The sequence below is a fragment of the Heterodontus francisci genome, unplaced genomic scaffold, assembly GCF_036365525.1.
Source record: "Heterodontus francisci isolate sHetFra1 unplaced genomic scaffold, sHetFra1.hap1 HAP1_SCAFFOLD_1027, whole genome shotgun sequence".
Taxonomy (NCBI): Eukaryota; Metazoa; Chordata; class Chondrichthyes; order Heterodontiformes; family Heterodontidae; genus Heterodontus; species Heterodontus francisci.
In genome coordinates, this window is record NW_027140633.1 from 7,693 (window position 1) to 32,237 (window position 24,545).

The 24,545-nt window shown below is 49.0% G+C and overlaps 1 protein-coding gene across 3 annotated transcripts; it reads left to right on the top strand.

The window, feature by feature from the left end:
- Positions 1–1,177: 1,177 nt before the first annotated feature.
- hsd3b7 (hydroxy-delta-5-steroid dehydrogenase, 3 beta- and steroid delta-isomerase) lies at positions 1,178–12,243 on the top strand. 3 transcript variants are annotated; one of them, XM_068025804.1, is made up of 6 exons: positions 1,178–1,658; positions 3,960–4,115; positions 5,182–5,290; positions 10,977–11,106; positions 11,280–11,442; positions 11,716–12,243. In XM_068025804.1, exons 1-6 carry the CDS (start codon positions 1,502–1,504, stop codon positions 12,138–12,140), a joined length of 1,140 nt encoding a protein of 379 aa, XP_067881905.1. In that variant the 5' UTR covers positions 1,178–1,501; the 3' UTR covers positions 12,141–12,243. The 3 variants fall into 3 exon arrangements, with proteins under 3 accessions (XP_067881905.1, XP_067881907.1, XP_067881908.1); XM_068025806.1 differs by having other exon boundaries at positions 1,179–1,658; positions 10,977–11,082; XM_068025807.1 differs by having other exon boundaries at positions 1,181–1,658; positions 10,977–11,076.
- The last annotated feature ends 12,302 nt before the right edge of the window (positions 12,244–24,545 follow it).

Genomic DNA, 24,545 nt, shown 5'->3' on the forward strand with positions numbered 1-24,545 from the left:
ACACAAGAAGCTTGACACCATCCAGGACAAAGCAGTCCGCTTGATTGGCACCCCATCTACAAACATTCACTCCCTCCACCACCGACGCACAGTGGCAGCAGTGTGTACCATCTACAAGATGCACTGCAGCAACGCACCAAGGCTTCTTAGACAGCACCGCCCAAGCCTGCGACCTCTACCAACTAGAAGGACAAGGGCAGCAAATACATGGTAACACCACCACCTGCAAGTTCCCCTCCAAGTCACACACCATCCTGACTTGGAACTATATCGGCCGTTCCTTCACTGTCGCTGGGTCAAAATCCTGGAACTCCCTTCCTCACCGCACTCTGGGTGTACCGACCCCACGTGGACTGCAGCGGTTCAAGAAGGCAGCTCACCACCACCTTCTCGAGGGCAATAAATGCTGGCCTGGCCAGCGATGCTCACATCCCATGAACAAATTAAAATAAAACAAATTAGTTCAAGATTTCGAAAGGCAAATTTGAATCAATTGCAGGTCTGGCTGAACGAAACGAGCAGGAATTGTTTTCTTAGTGCAAGACGGATCACTGATCGGGAGAAGGAAGGGTTAATCGGATAAAGGAAACCTTTTGCTTTTGTCTCTGTACGCTGAGAGATTTTCAGATGCTGGAAACGAGAGAGATACTAAAAAATCTTTGAGTAAATTGCGGAGTCTATTGTACAATTTCTCGTGCAGAGAATATAATTTGCGTTCGACTGTTTCCCAGTGCCTGGGTTTGTGGTGACGGGGACTGCTCTGCCGGATGACAGAGACGCCCATTCCTGTCTCGACTCCCTCATCCGGGCTTTGTGCATTCACAGTGCCATCTCCTACCAGCCCCAGGTGATGCCAGCAGCCTCCCCTCCCTCTCTGGGCGCCAGCCTCCGGGCACTGAGCAATGCGACGCCATCCCCCGCTCACGGCTTGCCTCGAGGCCCCTGTCATTTTACATCAGCCTCTTCCCCGTCTGCCCTCAGTGACCCTCTGCAACCGTTCACGCCCGGCCCTGTTTCCCGACCAGATAATTTTCCCTGTTTTCCCCCCCCCCCACTCCACCCCCGCCATTTCCAGTGGAAATCCCAAAAGGGCAGGCCTATTATTCATCCTCAAACAGCTGCCAGATGATTAATCGAAGTGTGTGGGATTGCAGGGCGAGGATTTGTAAAGAATCCAGCCAGAGTGCATTAGAGAGAGAGACAGAGCGAGAGAGAGAGAGACAGGGAGAGAAAAACAGAGACAGAGGCAGAAAGAGAGACAGAGAGACAGAGAGGGAGAGAGTGACAGGGACAGACAGACAGAGTGAGAGAGACTGAATGCCACAGAGAGAAATAAAGGCAGAAAGAGAGGGAGACGGACAGAGAGAGAGAGACGTAGGAGGAAGGGGTGGAGCACAGCTCTTGATTTTTGGCTGACACTGTGTCGAGTGGGTTTATGTACGTCAGAGCCTGCAACACTGAGTGTCAGTAAGACTACAGAGGTACCTGCACTCTGGGGAAGATGTCTGGGACTGCGGGACAGGTCTACCTGGTCACTGGGGGATGTGGCTTTCTCGGCAAACACCTGGTGAGAATGCTGGCAGAGAATGGAGAGGGCATCTCCGAGATTCGTGCCTTCGATCTGCGCCCGGACAGAGAGATAGAGACTCTGAGCACGGGTAAGGAGAAAGACATTTGAATCCCAGAAGTGACTTTACTGATGTACGGTTACAGTCATTCTAGCTAAAAGATACCCTATTCACTCACGGACAGGATCTGGCATGTGTGTGTGTGTCTCTCTCTCTCAGTGTCAGCTCCTGTACACGTACACAGTGGGGAGACGGGAGTGAATTTTACCCACTGTGTACATATTCAGGAGCGGACACTGAGAGACACAAACACACACAAACACACAAACACACACACACACACACACACAGTACTATTTAAACCCACTGTGGTTTGCCCGTTCTCTGATACAACCCAGCTGTGATATTCCGGAGGTTGTTGATCTGTGCTTATCGGAATTTGAACTTTTTCAGCCTTTTGAGCTGTTCCTGCCGACCAGTCACCCTCAGCTTGACAAACGAGGAGTTGTTTCAGTTGGGAGAGAAATGAAATGGGGGAACAATGAAAAGATTAGTGTTTGTATCACATCACTCACCAGTGCATGACTTCCCCAAAGAGTTGCATTCCCAATCATTTTCTTCTATTTTACAAATTCAGCGTATTTGAGTTCCTGAAACCTGACACTTGCCTCGATAATATTCTCGCCAATCATTCACTATCAAATGGCTGTGAGTCCCTTATTCATAATCCAAGAATCCGCACTGTCAGAGAGTCAGTACTGAGGGAGTGCCGCACTGTCGGAGGGTCAGTACTGAGGGAGCGCCGCACTGTCGGAGGGTCAGTACTGAGGGAGTGCCGCACTGTCGGAGGGTCAGTACTGAGGGAGTGCCGCACTGTCGGAGGGTCAGTACTGAGGGAGTGCCGCACTGTCGGAGGGTCAGTACTGAGGGAGAGATGCACTGTCGGAGGGTCAGTACTGAGGGAGAGATGCACTGTCGGGGGGTCAGTACTGAGGGAGCGCCGCACTGTCGGAGGGTCAGTACTGAGGGAGCGCCGCACTGTCGGGGGGTCAGTACTGAGGGAGCGCCGCACTGTCGGAGGGTCAGTACTGAGGGAGTGCCGCACTGTCGGAGGGTCAGTACTGAGGGAGTGCCGCACTGTCGGAGGGTCAGTACTGAGGGAGTGCCGCACTGTCGGAGGGTCAGTACTGAGGGAGCGCCGCACTGTCGGGGGGTCAGTACTGAGGGAGCGCCGCACTGTCGGAGGGTCAGTACTGAGGGAGCGCCGCACTGTCGGAGGGTCAGTACTGAGGGAGCGCCGCACTGTCGGGGGGTCAGTACTGAGGGAGCGCCGCACTGTCGGGGGGTCAGTACTGAGGGAGCGCCGCACTGTCGGAGGGTCAGTGTTGAGGGAGTGCCGCATTGTCAGAGCTGCTGTCTTTCGGGGTGAGACGTTAAACCGAGGGGCCCCGTCTGCCCTCTCGGGTGGATGTGAACTTTCCCACGGCCACTATTGGAAGACGGGCACGGGGGGGGGGGGGGGGTGCGGGGGGTGGGGTTGGTGCAGAGGGGTTGACTTCCACTCCAAGGTCCTGAAGCCCAGTATGTATGCCTGTTTGAGCATCAGCAGATTCAGGTTGCTGGCGATTGCAAGCTTGCGGGATCTTGCTGTGCGTGAATCAGCTCTCGCATCTCCCGTACTTATGCAACTCTTTGGGGAAGTCATGCGCTGGTGAGTGATGTGAGACAAACGCTAATTCTTTCATTGTTCCCCCATTTCATTTCTTTCCCAACTGAAACAATCTCCTTGTTTGTCACGCTGAGGGTGACTGGTCGGCAGGACCAGCTCAAAAGGCTGCAGAAGTTCAAATTCGGATTCAGCACAGTTCAACAACCTCCGGAATATCACAGCTAGTTTGTATCAGAGAACGGGCAAACCACAGTGGGTTTAAATAGTACTGTGTGTGTGTGTGTGTGTGTGTGTGTGTGTGTGTGTGTGTGTGTGTGTGTGTGTGTGTGTGTGTGTGTGTGTGTGTGTGTGTACAAGGGAATGATTCACTCCCGTCTGGTACTGTACAGCCCGTGTGTGTGTGTCAGTCAAATGTCATGCAAACAGGAATTTTCCCAAAGCATTGACACCTGCTGTGTCTCTCTCTATTTTTCCTCTCTCACTATCACACCTTCTCTCTCGCGCGGTCTCTTTCTGTCTGTCTCATTCCTTCTCACTATCCACCTCCTCCTCAACAAGTGCCACCTTCCCTCCCTATCTCCCTCTCTCACTTTCAATTCAGCTTTCTCTCTCTCTCTTCCCCTCTCTCTCTCTCTCTCTCCCCCCCTCTCTCTCTCTCTTCCTCCCCACCACCTCTCCCTTTCAATCCACCCACTTCTCCCTCCTCCCCATCTTTCTCACAGACGCTGTCCGAGTTAAATTCATTGAGGGAGACATCACGGATTACTCCAACGTGCGGGAAGCAGTGAGGGGAGTCGACGTTGTCATCAACAGTGCGGCCCTTGTGGACATTTGGGGCAAGAATCCACCGAGCAAGATCTGGGCGGTCAACTATCACGGTAATGAAACACAGTCTCCCATCAAACACTCCCAGGACAGGTACAGTACGGGGGTTAGATACAGAGTAAAGCTCCCTCTACACTGTCCCCATCAAACACTCCCCAGGACAGGTACAGTACGGGGGTTAGATACAGAGTAAAGCTCCCTCTACACTGTCCCCCATCAAACACTCCCAGGACAGGTACAGTACGGGGGTTAGATACAGAGTAAAACTCCCTCTACACTGTCCCCATCAAACACTCCCAGGACAGGTACAGTACGGGGGTTAGATACAGAGTAAAGCTCCCTCTACACTGTCCCCCATCAAACACTCCCAGGACAGGTACAGTACGGGGGTTAGATACAGAGTAAAACTCCCTCTACACTGTCCCCATCAAACACTCCCAGGACAGGTACAGTACAGGGGTTAGATACAGAGTAAAGCTCCCTCTACACTGCCCCCCATCAAACACAACAGCTTGCATTTACCTCAAATATACGAAAACACCTCACGGCAAGTCACAGGTCCAGGTTGCGGGCCGTCGGGGGGTCCGTCCTCCCCGATTGCCTGCCCCTCTTCCGCGGATATGTTCGCGCCCGGGTGTCCCTGGAGAAGGAGCATGCGGTGTCTGCCGGTACGCTTGAGGCCTTCGGCGACCGGTGGGCACCGCAGGGACTGGAGAGCATCGTCGACGCCGAGGATGGCATTTTAATTTGAGTTTTTTGGTTTATTTATTTGCTTTATCATAAAGTTATTTTAAAATGCATATACCGGGGGCCTGGGGATTAAAGGCTCCCTCGACAAATAATATATCAAAGGGGTCTGGGGCGGAAAGGCCACTTGAAGAAAAAAAACAGGGGAAGAAAGAAAAAAACGAGGAAAAGAAAAAAACGGGGAAAAGAAGGAAAAAAACAGGGGAAAAAAAGAGAAAACAAAAAACAGTGCAATAAAAAACAGGGTTGGATTTGAAGTCTGTATGGGGACGGGCACCTTCTCTGCTCTCTGTGTGATTGGCTACCACACTAGGCCGTGCTCTGAGCCTGGGCCTTTCCTGATTGTGATTCCCCGCTCTGTTTGATCTGCAGGGACGTGCAACGTGCTTGAGGCTTGCAAGGAGCTTGGAGTTCAGTATCTGCTCCACACGAGCACCATGGAGGTGGTGGGACCAAATATGAAGGGGGACCACTTCATCAGGTAACACGTGTCAGTGGCAAGAATTATAGGTCGCTCAGTGGGACCTGGTGGACTGGGGAGTGGGGGTGCGGAGGGGCCCGATATTCTTGGGGCACTGTCAATGGGAAACGGGGGAATGAACAATAAATATCCCAGAATGGGCTGGGTGGAGCAGACAGATCGGGGGATTACAGTTACACAGAGCATCAAAAGCCCCAGGGCAGATCAAAATGGGAATAAATAAACGGCAAGCCAACGCCCCGGGGTTCAGTTCAGACTTGGGTCATCCCTCGGGTTAGACCACACTCGGAGCACTGTGCACAGTTCCGGTCTCCATATCCCTCGGGTTAGACCACACTCGGAGCACTGTGCACAGTTCCGGTCTCCATATCCCTCGGGTTAGACCACACTCGGAGCACTGTGCACAGTTCCGGTCTCCATATCCCTCGGGTTAGACCACACTCGGAGCACTGTGCACAGTTCCGGTCTCCATATCCCTCGGGTTAGACCACACTCGGAGCACTGTGCACAGTTCCGGTCTCCGTATCCCTCGGGTTAGACCACACTCGGAGCACTGTGCACAGTTCCGGTCTCCATATCCCTCGGGTTAGACCACACTCGGAGCACTGTGTACAGTTCCGGTCTCTATGTCCCTCGGTTAGACCACACTCGGAGCACTGTGCACAGTTCCGGTCTCCATATCCCTCGGGTTAGACCACACTCGGAGCACTGTGCGCAGTTCCAGTCTCCGTATCCCTCGGGTTAGACCACACTCGGAGCACTGTGCACAGTTCCGGTCTCAATATCCCTCGGGTTAGACCACACTCGGAGCACTGTGTGCAGTTCCGGTCTCTATGTCCCTCGGTTAGACCACACTCGGAGCACTGTGTGCAGTTCCGGTCTCTATGTCCCTCGGTTAGACCACACTCTGAGCACTGTGTACAGTTCCAGTCTCCATATCCCCCAGTTAGACCGCGCTTGGAGCACTGTGTACAGTTCTAGTCTCCGTATCCCTCGGTTAGACCACGCTTGGAGCACTGCGTACAGTTCCAGTCTCCATATCCCCCGGTTCAACCAGACTCGGAGCACTGTGCACAGTTCCGGTCTTCATATCCCTCGGGTTAGACCACACTCGGAGCACTGTGTACAGTTCCGGTCTCCATATCCCTCGGTTAGACCACACTCGGAGCACTGTGCACAGTTCCGGTCTCCATATCCCTCGGGTTAGACCACACTCGGAGCACTGTGCACAGTTCCGGTCTCCATATCCCTCGGGTTAGACCACACTCGGAGCACTGTGCACAGTTCCGGTCTCCATATCCCTCGGGTTAGACCACACTCGGAGCACTGTGCACAGTTCCGGTCTCCATATCCCTCGGGTTAGACCACACTCGGAGCACTGTGCACAGTTCCGGTCTCCGTATCCCTCGGGTTAGACCACACTCGGAGCACTGTGCACAGTTCCGGTCTCCATATCCCTCGGGTTAGACCACACTCGGAGCACTGTGTACAGTTCCGGTCTCTATGTCCCTCGGTTAGACCACACTCGGAGCACTGTGCACAGTTCCGGTCTCCATATCCCTCGGGTTAGACCACACTCGGAGCACTGTGCGCAGTTCCAGTCTCCGTATCCCTCGGGTTAGACCACACTCGGAGCACTGTGCACAGTTCCGGTCTCAATATCCCTCGGGTTAGACCACACTCGGAGCACTGTGTGCAGTTCCGGTCTCTATGTCCCTCGGTTAGACCACACTCGGAGCACTGTGTGCAGTTCCGGTCTCTATGTCCCTCGGTTAGACCACACTCTGAGCACTGTGTACAGTTCCAGTCTCCATATCCCCCAGTTAGACCGCGCTTGGAGCACTGTGTACAGTTCTAGTCTCCGTATCCCTCGGTTAGACCACGCTTGGAGCACTGCGTACAGTTCCAGTCTCCATATCCCCCGGTTCAACCAGACTCGGAGCACTGTGCACAGTTCCGGTCTTCATATCCCTCGGGTTAGACCACACTCGGAGCACTGTGTACAGTTCCGGTCTCCATATCCCTCGGTTAGACCACACTCGGAGCACTGTGCACAGTTCCGGTCTCCATATCCCTCGGGTTAGACCACACTTGGAGCACTGTGTACAGTTCCGGTCTCCATATCCCTCGGTTAGACCACACTCGGAGCACTGTGCACAGTTCCAGTCTCCATATCCCTCGGGTTAGACCACACTCGGAGCACTGTGTACAGTTCCGGTCTCCATATCCCTCGGGTTAGACCACACTGGGAGCACTGTGCACAGTTCCGGTCTCCATATCCCTCGGGTTAGACCACACTTGGAGCACTGTGTACAGTTCCGGTCTCCATATCCCTCGGGTTAGACCACACTGGGAGCACTGTGCACAGTTCCGGTCTCCATATCCCTCGGGTTAGACCACACTTGGAGCACTGTGTACAGTTCCGGTCTCCATATCCCTCGGGTTAGACCACACTCGGAGCACTGTGCACAGTTCCGGTCTCCATATCCCTCGGGTTAGACCACACTCGGAGCACTGTGCACAGTTCCGGTCTCCGTATCCCTCGGGTTAGACCACACTCGGAGCACTGTGCACAGTTCCGGTCTCCATATCCCTCGGGTTAGACCACACTGGGAGCACTGTGCACAGTTCCGGTCTCCATATCCCTCGGGTTAGACCACACTCGGAGCACTGTGTACAGTTCCGGTCTCTATGTCCCTCGGTTAGACCACACTCGGAGCACTGTGCACAGTTCCAGTCTCCGTATCCCTCGGGTTAGACCACACTCGGAGCACTGTGTACAGTTCCGGTCTCTATGTCCCTCGGGTTAGACCACACTCGGAGCACTGAGCGCAGTTCCAGTCTCCGTATCCCTCGGGTTAGACCACACTCGGAGCACTGTGCACAGTTCCGGTCTCCATATCCCTCGGGTTAGACCACACTCGGAGCACTGTGTGCAGTTCCGGTCTCTATGTCCCTCGGTTAGACCACACTCGGAGCAATGTGTGCAGTTCCGGTCTCTATGTCCCTCGGTTAGACCACACTCTGAGCACTGTGTACAGTTCCAGTCTCCATATCCCCCAGTTAGACCGCGCTTGGAGCACTGTGTACAGTTCTAGTCTCCGTATCCCTCGGTTAGACCACGCTTGGAGCACTGTGTACAGTTCCGGTCTCCATATCCCTCGGTTAGACCACACTCGGAGCACTGTGTACAGTTCCGGTCTCCATATCCCTCGGTTAGACCACACTCGGAGCACTGTGTACAGTTCCGGTCTCCATATCCCTCGGTTAGACCACACTTGGAGCACTGTGCACAGTTCCGGTCTCCATATCCCTCGGTTAGATCACACTGGGAGCACTGTGCACTGTTCCAGTCTCCATATCCCTCAGTTAGACCACACTCGGAGCACTGTGTACAGTTCCGGTCTCCGTATCCCTCAGTTAGACCACACTCGGAGCACTGTGCACAGTTCTGGTCTCCATATCCCTCGGTTAGACCACACTCTGAGCACTGTGTGCAGTTCTGGTCTCCATATCCCTCGGTTAGACCACACTCGGAGCACTGTGTACAGTTCCGGTCTCCATATCCCTCGGTTAGACCACACTCGGAGCACTGTGTACAGTTCCGGTCTCCATATCCCTCGGTTAGACCACACTCGGAGCACTGTGTACAGTTCCGGTCTCCATATCCCTCAGTTAGACCACACTCGGAGCACTGTGTACAGTTCCGGTCTCCATATCCCTCGGGTTAGACCACACTCGGAGCACTGTGCACAGTTCCGGGCTCCATATCCCTCGGTTAGACCACACTCGGAGCACTGTGCACAGTTCCGGGCTCCATATCCCTCGGTTAGACCGCACTCGGAGCACTGTGCACAGTTCCGGGCTCCATATCCCTCGGTTAGACCACACTCGGAGCACTGTGCACAATTCCAGTCTCCATATCCCTCGGGTTAGCCCACACTCGGAGCACTGTGTACAGTTCCGGTCTCCATATCCCTCGGTTAGACCACACTCGGAGCACTGTGCACAGTTCTGGTCTCCATATCCCTCGGGTTAGACCACACTCGGAGCACTGTGTACAGTTCCGGTCTCCATATCCCTCGGGTTAGACCACACTCGGAGCACTGTGTACAGTTCTGGTCTCCATATCCCTCGGTTAGACCACACTCGGAGCACTGTGTACAGTTCTGGTCTCCATATCCCTCGGTTAGACCACACTCGGAGCACTGTGCACAGTTCTGGTCTCCATATCCCTCGGGTTAGACCACACTCGGAGCACTGTGTACAGTTCCGGTCTCCATATCCCTCGGTTAGACCACACTCGGAGCACTGTGTACAGTTCCAGTCTCCATATCGCTCAGTTAGACCACACTCGGAGCACTGTGTACAGTTCCAGTCTCCATATCCCTCGGGTTAGACCACACTCGGAGCACTGTGTACAGTTCCGGTCTCCATATCCCTCGGTTAGACCACACTCGGAGCACTGTGTACAGTTCCGGTCTCCGTATCCCTCGGTTAGACCACATTCGGAGCACTGCACAGTTCCGGTCTCCGTATCCCTCAGTTAGACCACACTTGGAGCTCTGTGTACAGTTCTGGTCTCCATATCCCTCGGTTAGATCACACTCGGAGCACTGTGTACAGTTCTGGTCTCCATATCCCTCTGTTAGACCACACTCTGAGCACTGTGTACAGTTCTGGTCTCCATATCCCTCAGACCACACTCGGAGCACTGTGTACAGTTCTGGTCTCCATATCCCTCTGTTAGACCACACTCTGAGCACTGTGTACAGTTCTGGTCTCCATATCCCTCAGACCACACTCGGAGCACTGTGTACAGTTCTGGTCTCCATATCCCTCAGACCACACTCTGAGCACTGTGTACAGTTCTGGTCTCCATATCCCTCTGTTAGACCACACTGGGAGCACTGTGTACAATTCCGGTCTCCATATCCCTCGGTTAGACCACACTCGGAGCACTGTGCACAGTTCTGGTCTCCACATTATAAAAAGGACATCGAGACACTGGAGAAGGTGGAAAATAGATTTACTGGAATGATACCAGAACTGAGAGGTTCGAACTATGAGGAAAGATTGACCAGGCTGGGGCTCTTTTCTCTAGAGAAGAGAAGGCTGAGGGGTGACCTGATAGAGGTCTTTAAGATTATGAAAGGGGTTCGATCGGGTAGACGTAGAGAAGGGGTTTCCACTTGCGGGCGAGACCAGAACTGGAGAGGGGGGCCATCGATATAAGACGGCCACTAATAAATCCAATGGGGGAATTCAGGAGAAACATTTTTCCCCAGAGAGTGGGGAGAATGTGGGACTCGCTCCCACAGGGAGTGGGTTGAGGTGAATAGTATCGATGTATTTAAGGGAGGGGGGAGCTGGATAAAGACATGAGGGAGAAAGGATTTGGAAGGGTATGGTGATGGGCGGGGGGGTGGAGATGGAGAGGGAGTGGGAGGAGGCTCGTGTGGGGTAGAAACACCAGGGAGCTGAAGGGCCGAATGGCCCGTTTCTGTGCTGTGAATGCAGTGTGCCTTTGTGGGGGAAACTGCACCCCGAGACAGGAAGCAGATGACTGAGGGTCGTTGCACCGCACAGTACCTGGAGTGAGACATTTACCGGGATCGCCCGGTGCTGGGGGGTGCACCATGTGAACTTGGCGGTTTATCGAGTGACCTTTGCCTTTTCCCGACAGAGGTAACGAGGAGACAGAGTACAATGTTCAGAACACGGGACCCTACGCGCAAAGCAAGGCCGAGGCGGAGAAACTGGTCCTTCAAGCCAACGGGGAGAAGGTGAAGGTGAAGGGTCGGAGAGGGTCGCAGGTCAGAGGTCGCCCCTCCCGAGGAAGAATTCCACGCCCGGGGGGTGGTGGTGGGGAGGGGCAACGGATGAACGGGACTGGGTGCGAGTTCGGACTTGGCGCTGTGGGGAGGTGCAGGGGATGTTGCCCGCCCACCTCCTGGTACTTGACGTTTTTTTTTGCCTTTGCAAACAGGTGGAAGGACAGAAGACCCTAGTCACATGCGCCCTCCGTCCGACGGGGATATATGGGGAACACAACGCCCTGATGGCGAACCTGTATCGGGAGCTCGTGAGTTGTGGCCGCAGGAGGCTACGTCTCGCCAAGAAAGAGGTGGAACACGCTCGCGTTTATGTCGGTACGATCCAGCTAGTTCCGAGCGATGTCGCCACCCCCCCCCCCCCCCCCCACCCCCCTTCCCCCTCCAGGAGGTGGTGTCACAAGTGCATTAAATACACAGTCCCTCTCCACCTCCGGAATCCGGGGAATATCGGGCCTAGTTGCTTGGCTGCTGACTCTCCGGAGGTGTGCAGGCCTCTGAGGCAGGGAATGCCGCCGGTTGCTGCGGGATACGGGGCGCGCGCCGATCCACACTGACCCCCTTTGCCTTCTCCTCTGCCCCTCTCCGCAGGGAACGTGGCCTGGATGCACCTGTTGGCCGCACGGGCCCTCCAGCGGACGCCTGACATCCTGGGCGGTCAGGCCTACTTCTGCTACGACGACTCGCCCTACCTGAGCTACGAGGACTTCGACATGGAGCTCCTGGGGCCCTGCGGCATCCGCATGCTCGGCCAGCGGCCCCCGCTGCCCTTCTGCGCCCTCTACCTGCTCGCCCTCCTGGCCGAGGTGCTGTGCTGGCTCCTGCGGCCCCTGGTGAACTTTAACCCGGCCCTGAACCGCCACACGCTCAGAATAGTCACCACAGCGTTCACCGTCCGCACCGACAAGGCCGCCCGCCACTTTGGCTATCGCCCGCTCGTGCCGTGGACCGAGAGCAAGGCCCGGACGACCAACTGGGCCCAGAGCCTCGACGCGGAGATGTCCAAGAAGCAGTAGCGGACTGGATTCCTCGCTCCGGAGGGAGGGGGAGGGGCAGGGTTCGGTCTGAAGTTGTCTCTTTTCTGCTGCCTGTAAGGAATAAAATAGCAAACGTGTTCAATACAGGCTCCATGCCCAGGTTGTCTAGGCAACACGCGATAGGCCCAAGCCTCTCTAACCTGATCCCAGCACCTCAATGTTGTCCCCTGTCCTCCCACGATGTTACCAAGCATTCTGTGATATTCCCACATCCGTGGGACAGTCACGGAATTTTACTTTGCCTCTAACTCCGTGGATCCAAATGAAGAATCAATTTTGGGTGGAGCTAAGAAAGAGTAAGGGCAGCAAACACTGGTGGGAAGTTGTTTATAGGCTACCAAACAGTAATGTTAATGTTGGAAAATTAAAGGTGTATATAACATGGGTGATATGTAATAATGGGCGATTTCAATTTACATATAGCCTGGGTAAGCCTCATCAGCACAAATGCTGTGGAAGACGAATTCCTGGAGTGTGTACATGAATTCCTGGAGCAGGACGTTGAAGGACCAACTGGGGATCAGGCTGTTTTATATTTAGTGTCATGGAATGAGAAAGGGCTAATTAATAACCTTGCTGTAAAGGAGCCATTAGGAAATAGTGACCATAATATGGGCTCCACCCATTAAGTTTGAAAGTGATATAGTTCATTCTGAAACTAGGGTCTTAAATCTGAACAAAGGAAACTATGAAGGCATGAGGGGCAAGTTGACTGTGGTGGGTTGGGAAAAAAACATGAAAAGATTTGACAGTAGACAGGCAATGGCTAGTATTTAAAGAGGAATTACATGGTCTACAACAAGACATAGATTCCACAAAGACCAAATCAACTGTGGCTAACAAAAGAAGTTAAAGATTGCATTAGACCAAAGGAAATGGCTGTTCAGGTTGCCAAAAAAAAGTGGTTAAAGCCCGAGGATTGGGGCAATTTAGAATCCAACAAAGGAGGACCGAGAAACTGATAAAGAAGGGGAAAAGAGAGTATGAATGCAAACGAGTGAGAAACGTAAAGGCGGACTGATTGTAACCTCAACTCCAACATTCCCGCCTACCCCCGATAACCTTTCACCCCCTTTGCTTATCAAGAATCTATCTACCTCTGCCTTAAAAATATTCAAAGGCTCTGCTCCCACCGCCTCTTAAGGAAAAGAATTCCAAAGACTCACGTCCCTCTGAGAGAAAAAAATTCTCCTCATCTCCGTCTTAAATGGGCGACCCCTTATTTTTAAATAGTGACCCCTAGTTCTAGATTCTCCCACAAGGGGAAACATCCTTTCCACATTCACCCTGTCAAGATCAAATATGTTTCAATCAAGTCGCCTCTTACTCTTCTAAACTCCAGCGGATACAAGCCTAGCCTGTCCAAACTTTCCCGTAAGACAGCCCACCCATTCCAGTTATTAGTCTAGTGAACCTTCTCTGAACTGCTTCCGATGCATTTACATCCTTCCTTAAATAAGGAGACCAATACTGTATGCAGTACTCCAGATGTGGTCTCACCAATGCCCTGTATAACTGAAGCATAACCTCCCTACTTTTATATTCAATTCCTCTCGCGATAAACGATAACATTCTATTAGCTTTCCTAATTACTTGCTGCACCTGCAAACTAACCTTTTGCGATTCATGCACTAGGACACCCACATCCCTCTGCATCGCAGAGCTCCGCAATCTCTCACCATTTAGATAATATGCTTCTTTTTTATTCTTCCTGCCAAAGTGGACAATTTCCCTCTCTCCCACATTACACTCCATTTGCCAGGTCTTTGCCCACTCACTTAACCTATCCATATCCCTTTGTAGCCTCCTTATATCCCCTTCACAACTTACTTTCCTACCTATCTTTGTGTCATCAGCAAATTTAGTAACCTTACCTTCGGTCCCTTCATCTAAGTCATTTATATAAATTGTACAAAGTTGAGGCCCCAGCACAGATCCCTGTGGCGCACCACTCGTTACATCTTGCCAACCAGAAAATGACCCATTTATGCCTACTCTCTGTTTCCTGTTAGCTAGTCAATCTTCTATCCATGCCAACATGTTAACCCCAGCACCATGAGCTTTTATTTTCCACAATAACCTTTGATGTGGCACCTTCTGGAAATCTAAGTACAATCCATCCACCGGTTCCCCTCATCCACAGCGCATGTAACTCCCTCAAAGAACTCCAATAAATTGGTTAAACATGATTTCCCTTTCACAAAACCATGTCAACTCTGCCTGATTACCTTGAATTTTTCTAAGTGCCCTGCTATAACATCTTTAACAATAGCTTCTAACATTTTCCCTAAGACAGATGTTAAGCTAACTGGCCTGTAGTTTCCTGCTTTCGTCTCCCTCCCTTTTTGAGTAAAGGAGTTACATTGGCTATTTTCTAATCTAACGGAACCTTCTCCGAATCTAGGGAATTTTGGAAAATTAAAACTAACGCATCAAATATCTCACCAGCCACTTCTTTTAAGACCCTAGGGTGAAGTCCATCAGGACCCGGGGACTTGTCAGCCCGCAGCTCCAACAATTTGTTCAGTACCACTTCCCTGGTGATTGTAATTTTCTTGAGTTCCTCCCTCCCTTCCATTTCCTGACTTACTGGGATGTTACTTGTATCCTCAATAGTGAAGACCGATGCAAAATACCTGTTCAATTCATCTGCCATCTCATTATTATCTATTATTAATTCCCCAGACTCACTTTGTTAACTCTTTTTTAAATATAGAAACTCTTACTATCTGTCTTCCTATTTCTAGCTAGCTTTCTCTCATACTCTAATTTTTCCCTCCTTCTTCATCATTCTTTGCTGCTTTTTTTAAATATTCTGTCTAATCTGCTGACCTGCCTCCCATCTTTACACAATTATATACTTTTAATTTAAGTTTGATTATATTTAGTTAACCACGGATGGCTTTCTTTCTCGTTGAAATGTATCTATTCTGTGTATTCTGGAATATCCCCTTAAATGTCTGCCACTGCTTCTCTATTGACCTGTCCCTTAACCTGATTTGCCAGGTCACTTTAGTCGTAGAGAAAGTGTTGCAATCTATTATAAAGGATGTGATAACAAGACACTTAGAAAATGATATGAATGGGCAGATTCAACATGGATTTGTGAAAGGGAAATCATGGTTGACAAACCTGTTGGAGTTTTTTGAGGATGTAACTAGTGGAATCGATAAGGGGGAACAGGTGGATGTAATATATTTAGAAAAATTTTGATAAGGTCCCACACAAAAGGTTAATAAACAAAATTAGAGCACATGGGATTGGGGGGAATATACTGGCATGGACTGAGAACTGGATAACGGACGGGAAGCAGAGAGGAGGAATAAACGGGTCATTCTCAGGATGGCTGGCTCTTACTAGTGGGGTACCGCAAGGATCGGTGCTGGGGGCCACAATGATTTGGATGTGGGGATTACATTTAATATTTCCAAATTTGCTGACGACACAAAATGAGGTGGGATTGTAAGTTGTGAGGAGGATGCAAGGAGGCTTCAAGGGGGTTTGGACAGGTGAAGGGGTGGCGGGATTCTCTTCGGAGGAGAGATTGAGGAGACTTGGCCTGTGTTCTCTGGAGTTTCGAGGAGTGAGAGGTGATCTCATTGAAACTTACCAAGTTCTTACAGGGCGTGACAGGATAGATGCTGGAAGAATATTTCCCCCTGCCTCGGGAGTCAAGACCCAAGGGCCACACTCTCACAATAAGGGGTCAGCCGTTTCGGTCTGAGATGTGAATGTTTGGAATTCTCTACCCCAGAGGGCTGTGGAAGCTCAGTCATTGGGTATGATCAAGACAGAGATCGATAGGTAGCTAGATGCCAATGACATCAAGAGATACTGGGATGGTGCGGGAATGTGGCATCGAGGTGGATGATCAGCCAAGGTCTAATTGAATGGTGGAGCAGGCTCGAAGGGATGAATGGGTTATTCCTGTTCCTAAGTTCCTCTGTGCCGCTGAGACGGTTTGACCTAAAACACGGAGCGGATTGGTACGGAGAGAGTCTGATATAAAACACGGAGCGGATCGGTACAGAGGGAGTCTGATATAAAACACGGAGCGGATCGGTACAGAGAGAGTCTGAAAAACCACGCAGTGGGTCGGTACAGAGAGAGTCCGATATAAAACACGGAGCGGATTGGTACGGAGAGAGTCTGATATAAAACACGGAGCGGATCGGTACAGAGAGAGTCTGATATAAAACACGGAGCAGATCGGTACAGAGAGAGTCTGATATAAAACACGGAGTGGATCGGTACACAGAGAGTCTGATATAAAACACGGAGTGGATCGGTATAGAGAGAGTCTAATATAAAACACGGAGTGGATCGGTACAGAGAGAGTCTGATATAAATCACAGTGTGGATCGGTACAGAGTGATTGTGATATCAAACATAGAGCGGATCGATACAGAGAGAGTCTGATATAAAACACGGAGCGGATTGGTACAGAGAGAGTCTGATATAAAACACGGAGCGGGTTGTTACAGCGAGACACTGATATAAAACATGGAGCGGATCAGTACAGAGAGAGTCTGAGATAAAACACAGAGCGGATTGGTACAGAGAGAGTCTGATATAAAACACGGAGCGGATTGGTACAGAGAGAGTCTGATATAAAACACGGAGCGGATTGGTACAGAGAGAGTCTGATATAAAACACAGAGCGGATTGGTACAGAGAGAGTCTGATATAAAACACGGAGCGGATTGGTACAGAGAGAGTCTGATATAAAACACGGAGCGGATTGGTACAGAGAGAGTCTGATATAAAACACGGAGCGGATTGGTACAGAGAGAGTCTGATATAAAACACAGAGCGGATTGGTACAGAGAGAGTCTGATATAAAACACGGAGCGGATTGGTACAGAGAGAGTCTGATATAAAACACAGAGCGGATTGGTACAGAGAGAGTCTGATATAAAACATGGAGCGGGTTGTTACAGCGAGACACTGATATAAAACATGGAGCGGATCAGTACAGAGAGTGTCTCATATAAAACACAGAGCGGATTGGTACAGAGAGAGTCTGATATAAAACACGGAGTGGATCGGTATAGAGAGAGTCTAATATAAAACACGGTGCAGATCAGTACAGAGATAGTCTAATTATAAACCACGGAGCGGATCGGTACAGAGAGTGTCTGATATAAATCTCAGTGTGGATCGGTACAGAGAGAGACTGATATAAAACACGGAGCGGATCGGTATAGAGAGAGTCTAATATAAAACACGGTGCAGATCAGTACAGAGATAGTCTAATTATAAACCACGGAGCGGATCGGTACAGAGAGTGTCTGATATAAATCACAGTGTGGATCGGTACAGAGTGATTGTGATATCAAACATAGAGCGGATCGATACAGAGAGAGTCTGATATAAAACATGGAGCAGGTTGTTACAGCGAGACACTGATATAAAACATGGAGCGGATCAGTACAGAGAGAGTCTGATATAAAACATGGAGCGGATTGGTACAGAGAGAGTCTGATATCAAACACGGAGCGGATTGGTACAGAGAGAGTCTGATCTAAAACACGGGGCGGATTGGTACAGAGAGAGTCTGATATAAAACACGGAGTGGATCGGTACAGAGAGTGTCTAATATAAAACATGGAGCGGATTGGTGCAGAGAGAGTCTGATATAAAACACAGAGCAGATTGGTACAGAGAGAGTCTGATATAAAACACGGAGTGGATCTGTACCGAGAGAGTCTGATATAAAGCACGGAGAAGATCAGTACAAAGAGAGTCTGATATAAAACACAGAGCGGAGTGGTACAGAGAGAGTCTGATATAAAACATGGAGCGGGTTGTTACAGCGAGACACTGATATAAAACATGGAGCGGATCAGTACAGAGAGAGTCTGATATAAAACACAGAGCGGATTGGTAAAGAGCGAGTCTGATATGAAACACGGAGCAGATCGGTACAGAGTGAGTCTGATATAAAACATGGAGCGGATTGGTAAAGAGAGAGTCTGATATAAAACATGGAGCGGATTGGTAAAGAGAGAGTCTGATATGAAACACTGAGCGGATTGGTAAAGAGAGAGTCTGATATGAAACACGGAGCAGATCGGTACAGAGTGAGTCTGATATAAAACATGGAGCGGATTGGTAAAGAGAGAGTCTGATATGAAACACGGAGCAGATCGGTACAGAGTGAGTCTGATATAAAACACGGAGCGGGTTGTTACAGCGAGAGTCTGATATAAAACACGGAGCGGATTGGTATAGAGAGAGTCTGATCGACAACACGGGGCGGATTGGTACAGTGAGAGTCTGATATAAAACACGGGGCGGATTGGTACAGTGAGAGTCTGATGTAAAACAAGGAGTGGATCGGTACAGAGAGAGCCTGATATAAAACACGCAGCGGTTCGGCACAGTGAGAGTCTGATATAAAGCATGGAGCGGATTGGTACAGAGAGAGTCTGATATAAAACACGGAGTGGATCGGTACAGAGAGAGTCTGATATGAAACACGGAGTGGATCGGTACAGAGAGAGTCTGATATAAAACACGGAGTGGATCGGTACAGAGAGAGTCTGATATAAAACACGGAGTGGATCGGTACAGAGAGAGTCTGATGTAAAACACGGAGCTGATCGGTACAGAGAGAGTCTGATATAAAACACGGAGTGGATTGGTACAGAGAGAGTCTGATATAAAACACGGAGTGGATTGGTATAGAGAGTTTTTGATATAAAACATGGAGCGGATCGGTACAGAGTGAGTCTGATATGAAACATGGAGTGGATTGGTACAGAGAGAGTCTGATATAAAACATGGAGCGGGTTGTTACAGCGAGGCACTGATATAAAACATGGAGCGGATCAGTACAGAGAGAGTCTGATATAAAACACGGACCGGATAGATATAGAGATGTCTGATATAAAACACAGAGCAGATTGGTAGGGAGAGACACTGATATAAAACGCGGAGTGGATCGGTACAGAGAGTGTCTAATATAAAACATGGAGCGCATTGGTACAGAGAGAGTCTGATATAAAACATGGAGCGGAATTGTACAGAGAGAGTCTGATATAAAACATGGAGCGGATCAGTACAGAGATAGTCTGTAATAAAACACTGAGCGGATCAGTTCAGAGAGAGTCTGATATAAAACACGGAGCATATCAGTACAGAGTGAGTCTGATATAAAACCCAGAGCAGATCGGTACAGAATGTATCTGATATAAAACACGGAGCAGATAAGTACAGCAAGAGTCAGATATAAAACATGCAGCAGATCGGTACAGAGAGAATGTGATCTGAACCACGGAGCGGATCGGTACACAGAGCGTCTGATATAAAACACGCAGCGGATCGGCACAGTGAGAGTCTGATATAAAACACGAAGTGGATCGGTACAGAGAGAGTCTGATATAAAACACGGAGTGGATCGGTACAGAGAGAGTCTGATATAAAGCATGGAGAGGATCGGTACAGAGAGAGTCTGATATAAAACACGGAGTGGATCGGTACAGAGAGAGTCTGATATAAAACACGGAGTGGATCGGTACAGAGAGAGTCTGATATAAAACACGAAGTGGATCGGTACAGAGAGAGTCTGATATAAAACACGGAGTGGATCGGTATAGAGAGAGTCTGATATAAAGCATGGAGAGGATCGGTACAGAGAGAGTCTGATATAAAACACGGAGTGGATCAGCACAGAAAGAGTCTGATATAAAACACGGAGTGGATCGGTACAGAGAGAGTCTGATATAAAGCATGGAGAGGATCGGTACAGAGAGAGTCTGATATAAAACACGGAGTGGATCAGCACAGAAAGAGTCTGATATAAAACACGAAGTGGATCGGTACAGAGAGAGTCTGATATAAAACACGGAGTGGATCGGTATAGAGAGAGTCTAATATAAAACACGGAGTGGATCGGTACAGAGAGAGTCTGATATAAATCACAGTGTGGATCGGTACAGAGTGATTGTGATATCAAACATAGAGCGGATCGATACAGAGAGAGTCTGATATAAAACACGGAGCGGATTGGTACAGAGAGAGTCTGATATAAAACACGGAGCGGGTTGTTACAGCGAGACACTGATATAAAACATGGAGCGGATCAGTACAGAGAGAGTCTAATATAAAACACAGAGCGGATTGGTACAGAGAGAGTCTGATATAAAACACGGAGCGGATTGGTACAGAGAGAGTCTGATATAAAACACGGAGCGGATTGGTACAGAGAGAGTCTGATATAAAACACAGAGCGGATTGGTACAGAGAGAGTCTGATATAAAACACGGAGCGGATTGGTACAGAGAGAGTCTGATATAAAACACAGAGCGGATTGGTACAGAGAGAGTCTGATATAAAACATGGAGCGGGTTGTTACAGCGAGACACTGATATAAAACATGGAGCGGATCAGTACAGAGAGTGTCTCATATAAAACACAGAGCGGATTGGTACAGAGAGAGTCTGATATAAAACACGGAGTGGATCGGTATAGAGAGAGTCTAATATAAAACACGGTGCAGATCAGTACAGAGATAGTCTAATTATAAACCACGGAGCGGATCGGTACAGAGAGTGTCTGATATAAATCTCAGTGTGGATCGGTACAGAGAGAGACTGATATAAAACACGGAGCGGATCGGTATAGAGAGAGTCTAATATAAAACACGGTGCAGATCAGTACAGAGATAGTCTAATTATAAACCACGGAGCGGATCGGTACAGAGAGTGTCTGATATAAATCACAGTGTGGATCGGTACAGAGTGATTGTGATATCAAACATAGAGCGGATCGATACAGAGAGAGTCTGATATAAAACATGGAGCAGGTTGTTACAGCGAGACACTGATATAAAACATGGAGCGGATCAGTACAGAGAGAGTCTGATATAAAACATGGAGCGGATTGGTACAGAGAGAGTCTGATATCAAACACGGAGCGGATTGGTACAGAGAGAGTCTGATCTAAAACACGGGGCGGATTGGTACAGAGAGAGTCTGATATAAAACACGGAGTGGATCGGTACAGAGAGTGTCTAATATAAAACATGGAGCGGATTGGTGCAGAGAGAGTCTGATATAAAACACAGAGCAGATTGGTACAGAGAGAGTCTGATATAAAACACGGAGTGGATCTGTACAGAGAGAGTCTGATATAAAGCACGGAGGAGATCAGTACAAAGAGAGTCTGATATAAAACACAGAGCGGAGTGGTACAGAGAGAGTCTGATATAAAACATGGAGCGGGTTGTTACAGCGAGACACTGATATAAAACATGGAGCGGATCAGTACAGAGAGAGTCTGATATAAAACACAGAGCGGATTGGTAAAGAGAGAGTCTGATATGAAACACGGAGCAGATCGGTACAGAGTGAGTCTGATATAAAACATGGAGCGGATTGGTAAAGAGAGAGTCTGATATGAAACACTGAGCGGATTGGTAAAGAGAGAGTCTGATATGAAACACGGAGCAGATCGGTACAGAGTGAGTCTGATATAAAACATGGAGCGGATTGGTAAAGAGAGAGTCTGATATGAAACACGGAGCAGATCGGTACAGAGTGAGTCTGATATAAAACACGGAGCGGGTTGTTACAGCGAGAGTCTGATATAAAACACGGAGCGGATTGGTATAGAGAGAGTCTGATCGACAACACGGGGCGGATTGGTACAGTGAGAGTCTAATATAAAACACGGGGCGGATTGGTACAGTGAGAGTCTGATGTAAAACAAGGAGTGGATCGGTACAGAGAGAGCCTGATATAAAACACGCAGCGGTTCGGCACAGTGAGAGTCTGATATAAAGCATGGAGCGGATTGGTACAGAGAGAGTCTGATATAAAACACGGAGTGGATCGGTACAGAGAGAGTCTGATATGAAACACGGAGTGGATCGGTACAGAGAGAGTCTGATATAAAACACGGAGTGGATCGGTACAGAGAGAGTCTGATATAAAACACGGAGTGGATCGGTACAGAGAGAGTCTGATGTAAAACACGGAGCTGATCGGTACAGAGAGAGTCTGATATAAAACACGGAGTGGATTGGTACAGAGAGAGTCTGATATAAAACACGGAGTGGATTGGTATAGAGAGAGTTTGATATAAAACATGGAGCGGATCGGTACAGAGTGAGTCTGATATGAAACATGGAGTGGATTGGTACAGAGAGAGTCTGATATAAAACATGGAGCGGGTTGTTACAGCGAGGCACTGATATAAAACATGGAGCGGATCGGTACAGAGTGAGTCTGATATGAAACATGGAGTGGATTGGTACAGAGAGAGTCTGATATAAAACATGGAGCGGGTTGTTACAGCGAGGCACTGATATAAAACATGGAGCGGATCAGTACAGAGAGAGTCTGGTATAAAACACAGACCGGATAGATATAGAGATGTCTGATATAAAACACAGAGCAGATTGGTAGGGAGAGACACTGATATAAAACGCGGAGTGGATCGGTACAGAGAGTGTCTAATATAAAACATGGAGCGCATTGGTACAGAGAGAGTCTGATATAAAACATGGAGCGGAATTGTACAGAGAGAGTCTGATATAAAACATGGAGCGGAATTGTACAGAGAGAGTCTGATATAAAACATGGAGCGGATCAGTACAGAGATAGTCTGTAATAAAACACTGAGCGGATCAGTTCAGAGAGAGTCTGATATAAAACACGGAGCATATCAGTACAGAGTGAGTCTGATATAAAACCCAGAGCAGATCGGTACAGAATGTATCTGATATAAAACACGGAGCAGATAAGTACAGCAAGAGTCAGATATAAAACATGCAGTAGATCGGTACAGAGAGAATGTGATCTGAACCACGGAGCGGATCGGTACACAGAGCGTCTGATATAAAACACGCAGCGGATCGGCACAGTGAGAGTCTGATATAAAGCATGGAGTGGATCAGCACAGAAAGAGTCTGATATAAAACACAAAGTGGATCGGTACAGAGAGAGTCTGATATAAAACACGGAGTGGATCGGTACAGAGAGAGTCTGATATAAAGCATGGAGAGGATCGGTACAGAGAGAGTCTGATATAAAACACGGAGTGGATCGGTACAGAGAGAGTCTGATATAAAACACGGAGTGGATCGGTACAGAGAGAGTCTGATATAAAACACGAAGTGGATCGGTACAGAGAGAGTCTGATATAAAACACGGAGTGGATCGGTACAGAGAGAGTCTGATATAAAGCATGGAGAGGATCGGTACAGAGAGAGTCTGATATAAAACACGGAGTGGATCAGCACAGAAAGAGTCTGATATAAAACACGGAGTGGATCGGTACAGAGAGAGTCTGATATAAAGCATGGAGAGGATCGGTACAGAGAGAGTCTGATATAAAACACGGAGTGGATCAGCACAGAAAGAGTCTGATATAAAACACGAAGTGGATCGGTACAGAGAGAGTCTGATATAAAACACGGAGTGGATCGGTACAGAGAGAGTCTGATATAAAACACGGAGTGGATCGGTACAGAGAGAGTCTGATATAAAGCATGGAGAGGATTGGTATAGAGAGAGTCTGATATAAAACACGGAGTGGATCAGCACAGAAAGAGTCTGATATAAAACACGGAGTGGATCGGTACAGAGAGAGTCTGATATAAAGCATGGAGAGGATCGGTACAGAGAGAGTCTGATATAAAACATGGAGCGGAATTGTACAGAGAGAGTCTGATATAAAGCTTGGAGAGGATCGGTACACAGAGAGTCTGATATAAAACACAGAGCAGATCAGTACAGAGTGAGTCTGATATAAAACATGGAGCGGATCAGTACAGAGATAGACTGTAATAAAACACTGAGCGGATCAGTTCAGAGAGAGTCTGATATAAAACACGGAGCATATCAGTACAGAGTGAGTCTGATATAAAACACGGAGCAGATAGGTACAGCAAGAGTCAGATATAAAACATGCAGCAGATCGGTACAGAGAGAGTCTGATATAAAGCATGGAGAGGATCGGTACAGAGAGAGTCTGATATAAAACACGCAGCGGATCGGCACAGTGAGAGTCTGATATAAAGCATGGAGAGGATCGGTACAGAGAGAGTCTGATATAAAACACGGAGTGGATCAGCACAGAAAGAGTCTGATATAAAACACGAAGTGGATCGGTACAGAGAGAGTCTGATATAAAACACGGAGTGGATCGGTACAGAGAGAGTCTGATATAAAGCATGGAGAGGATCGGTACAGAGAGAGTCTGATATAAAACACGGAGTGGATCGGTACAGAGAGAGTCTGATATAAAGCATGGAGAGGTACGGTACAGAGAGAGTCTGATATAAAACACGGAGTGGATCAGCACAGAAAGAGTCTGATATAAAACACGGAGTGGATCGGTACAGAGAGAGTCTGATATAAAACAAGGAGTGGATCG

Bases quoted from the DNA above. Each gene is read 5' to 3' on its own strand.
- hsd3b7 (XM_068025804.1), top strand. From the start codon at position 1,502: ATGTCTGGGACTGCGGGACAGGTCTACCTGGTCACTGGGGGATGTGGC. The intron at 1,659-3,959 runs GTAAGGAGAAAG...TCTTTCTCACAG, and splicing joins GATAGAGACTCTGAGCACGG to ACGCTGTCCGAGTTAAATTC. The intron at 11,443-11,715 runs GTACGATCCAGC...CCCTCTCCGCAG, and splicing joins ACACGCTCGCGTTTATGTCG to GGAACGTGGCCTGGATGCAC.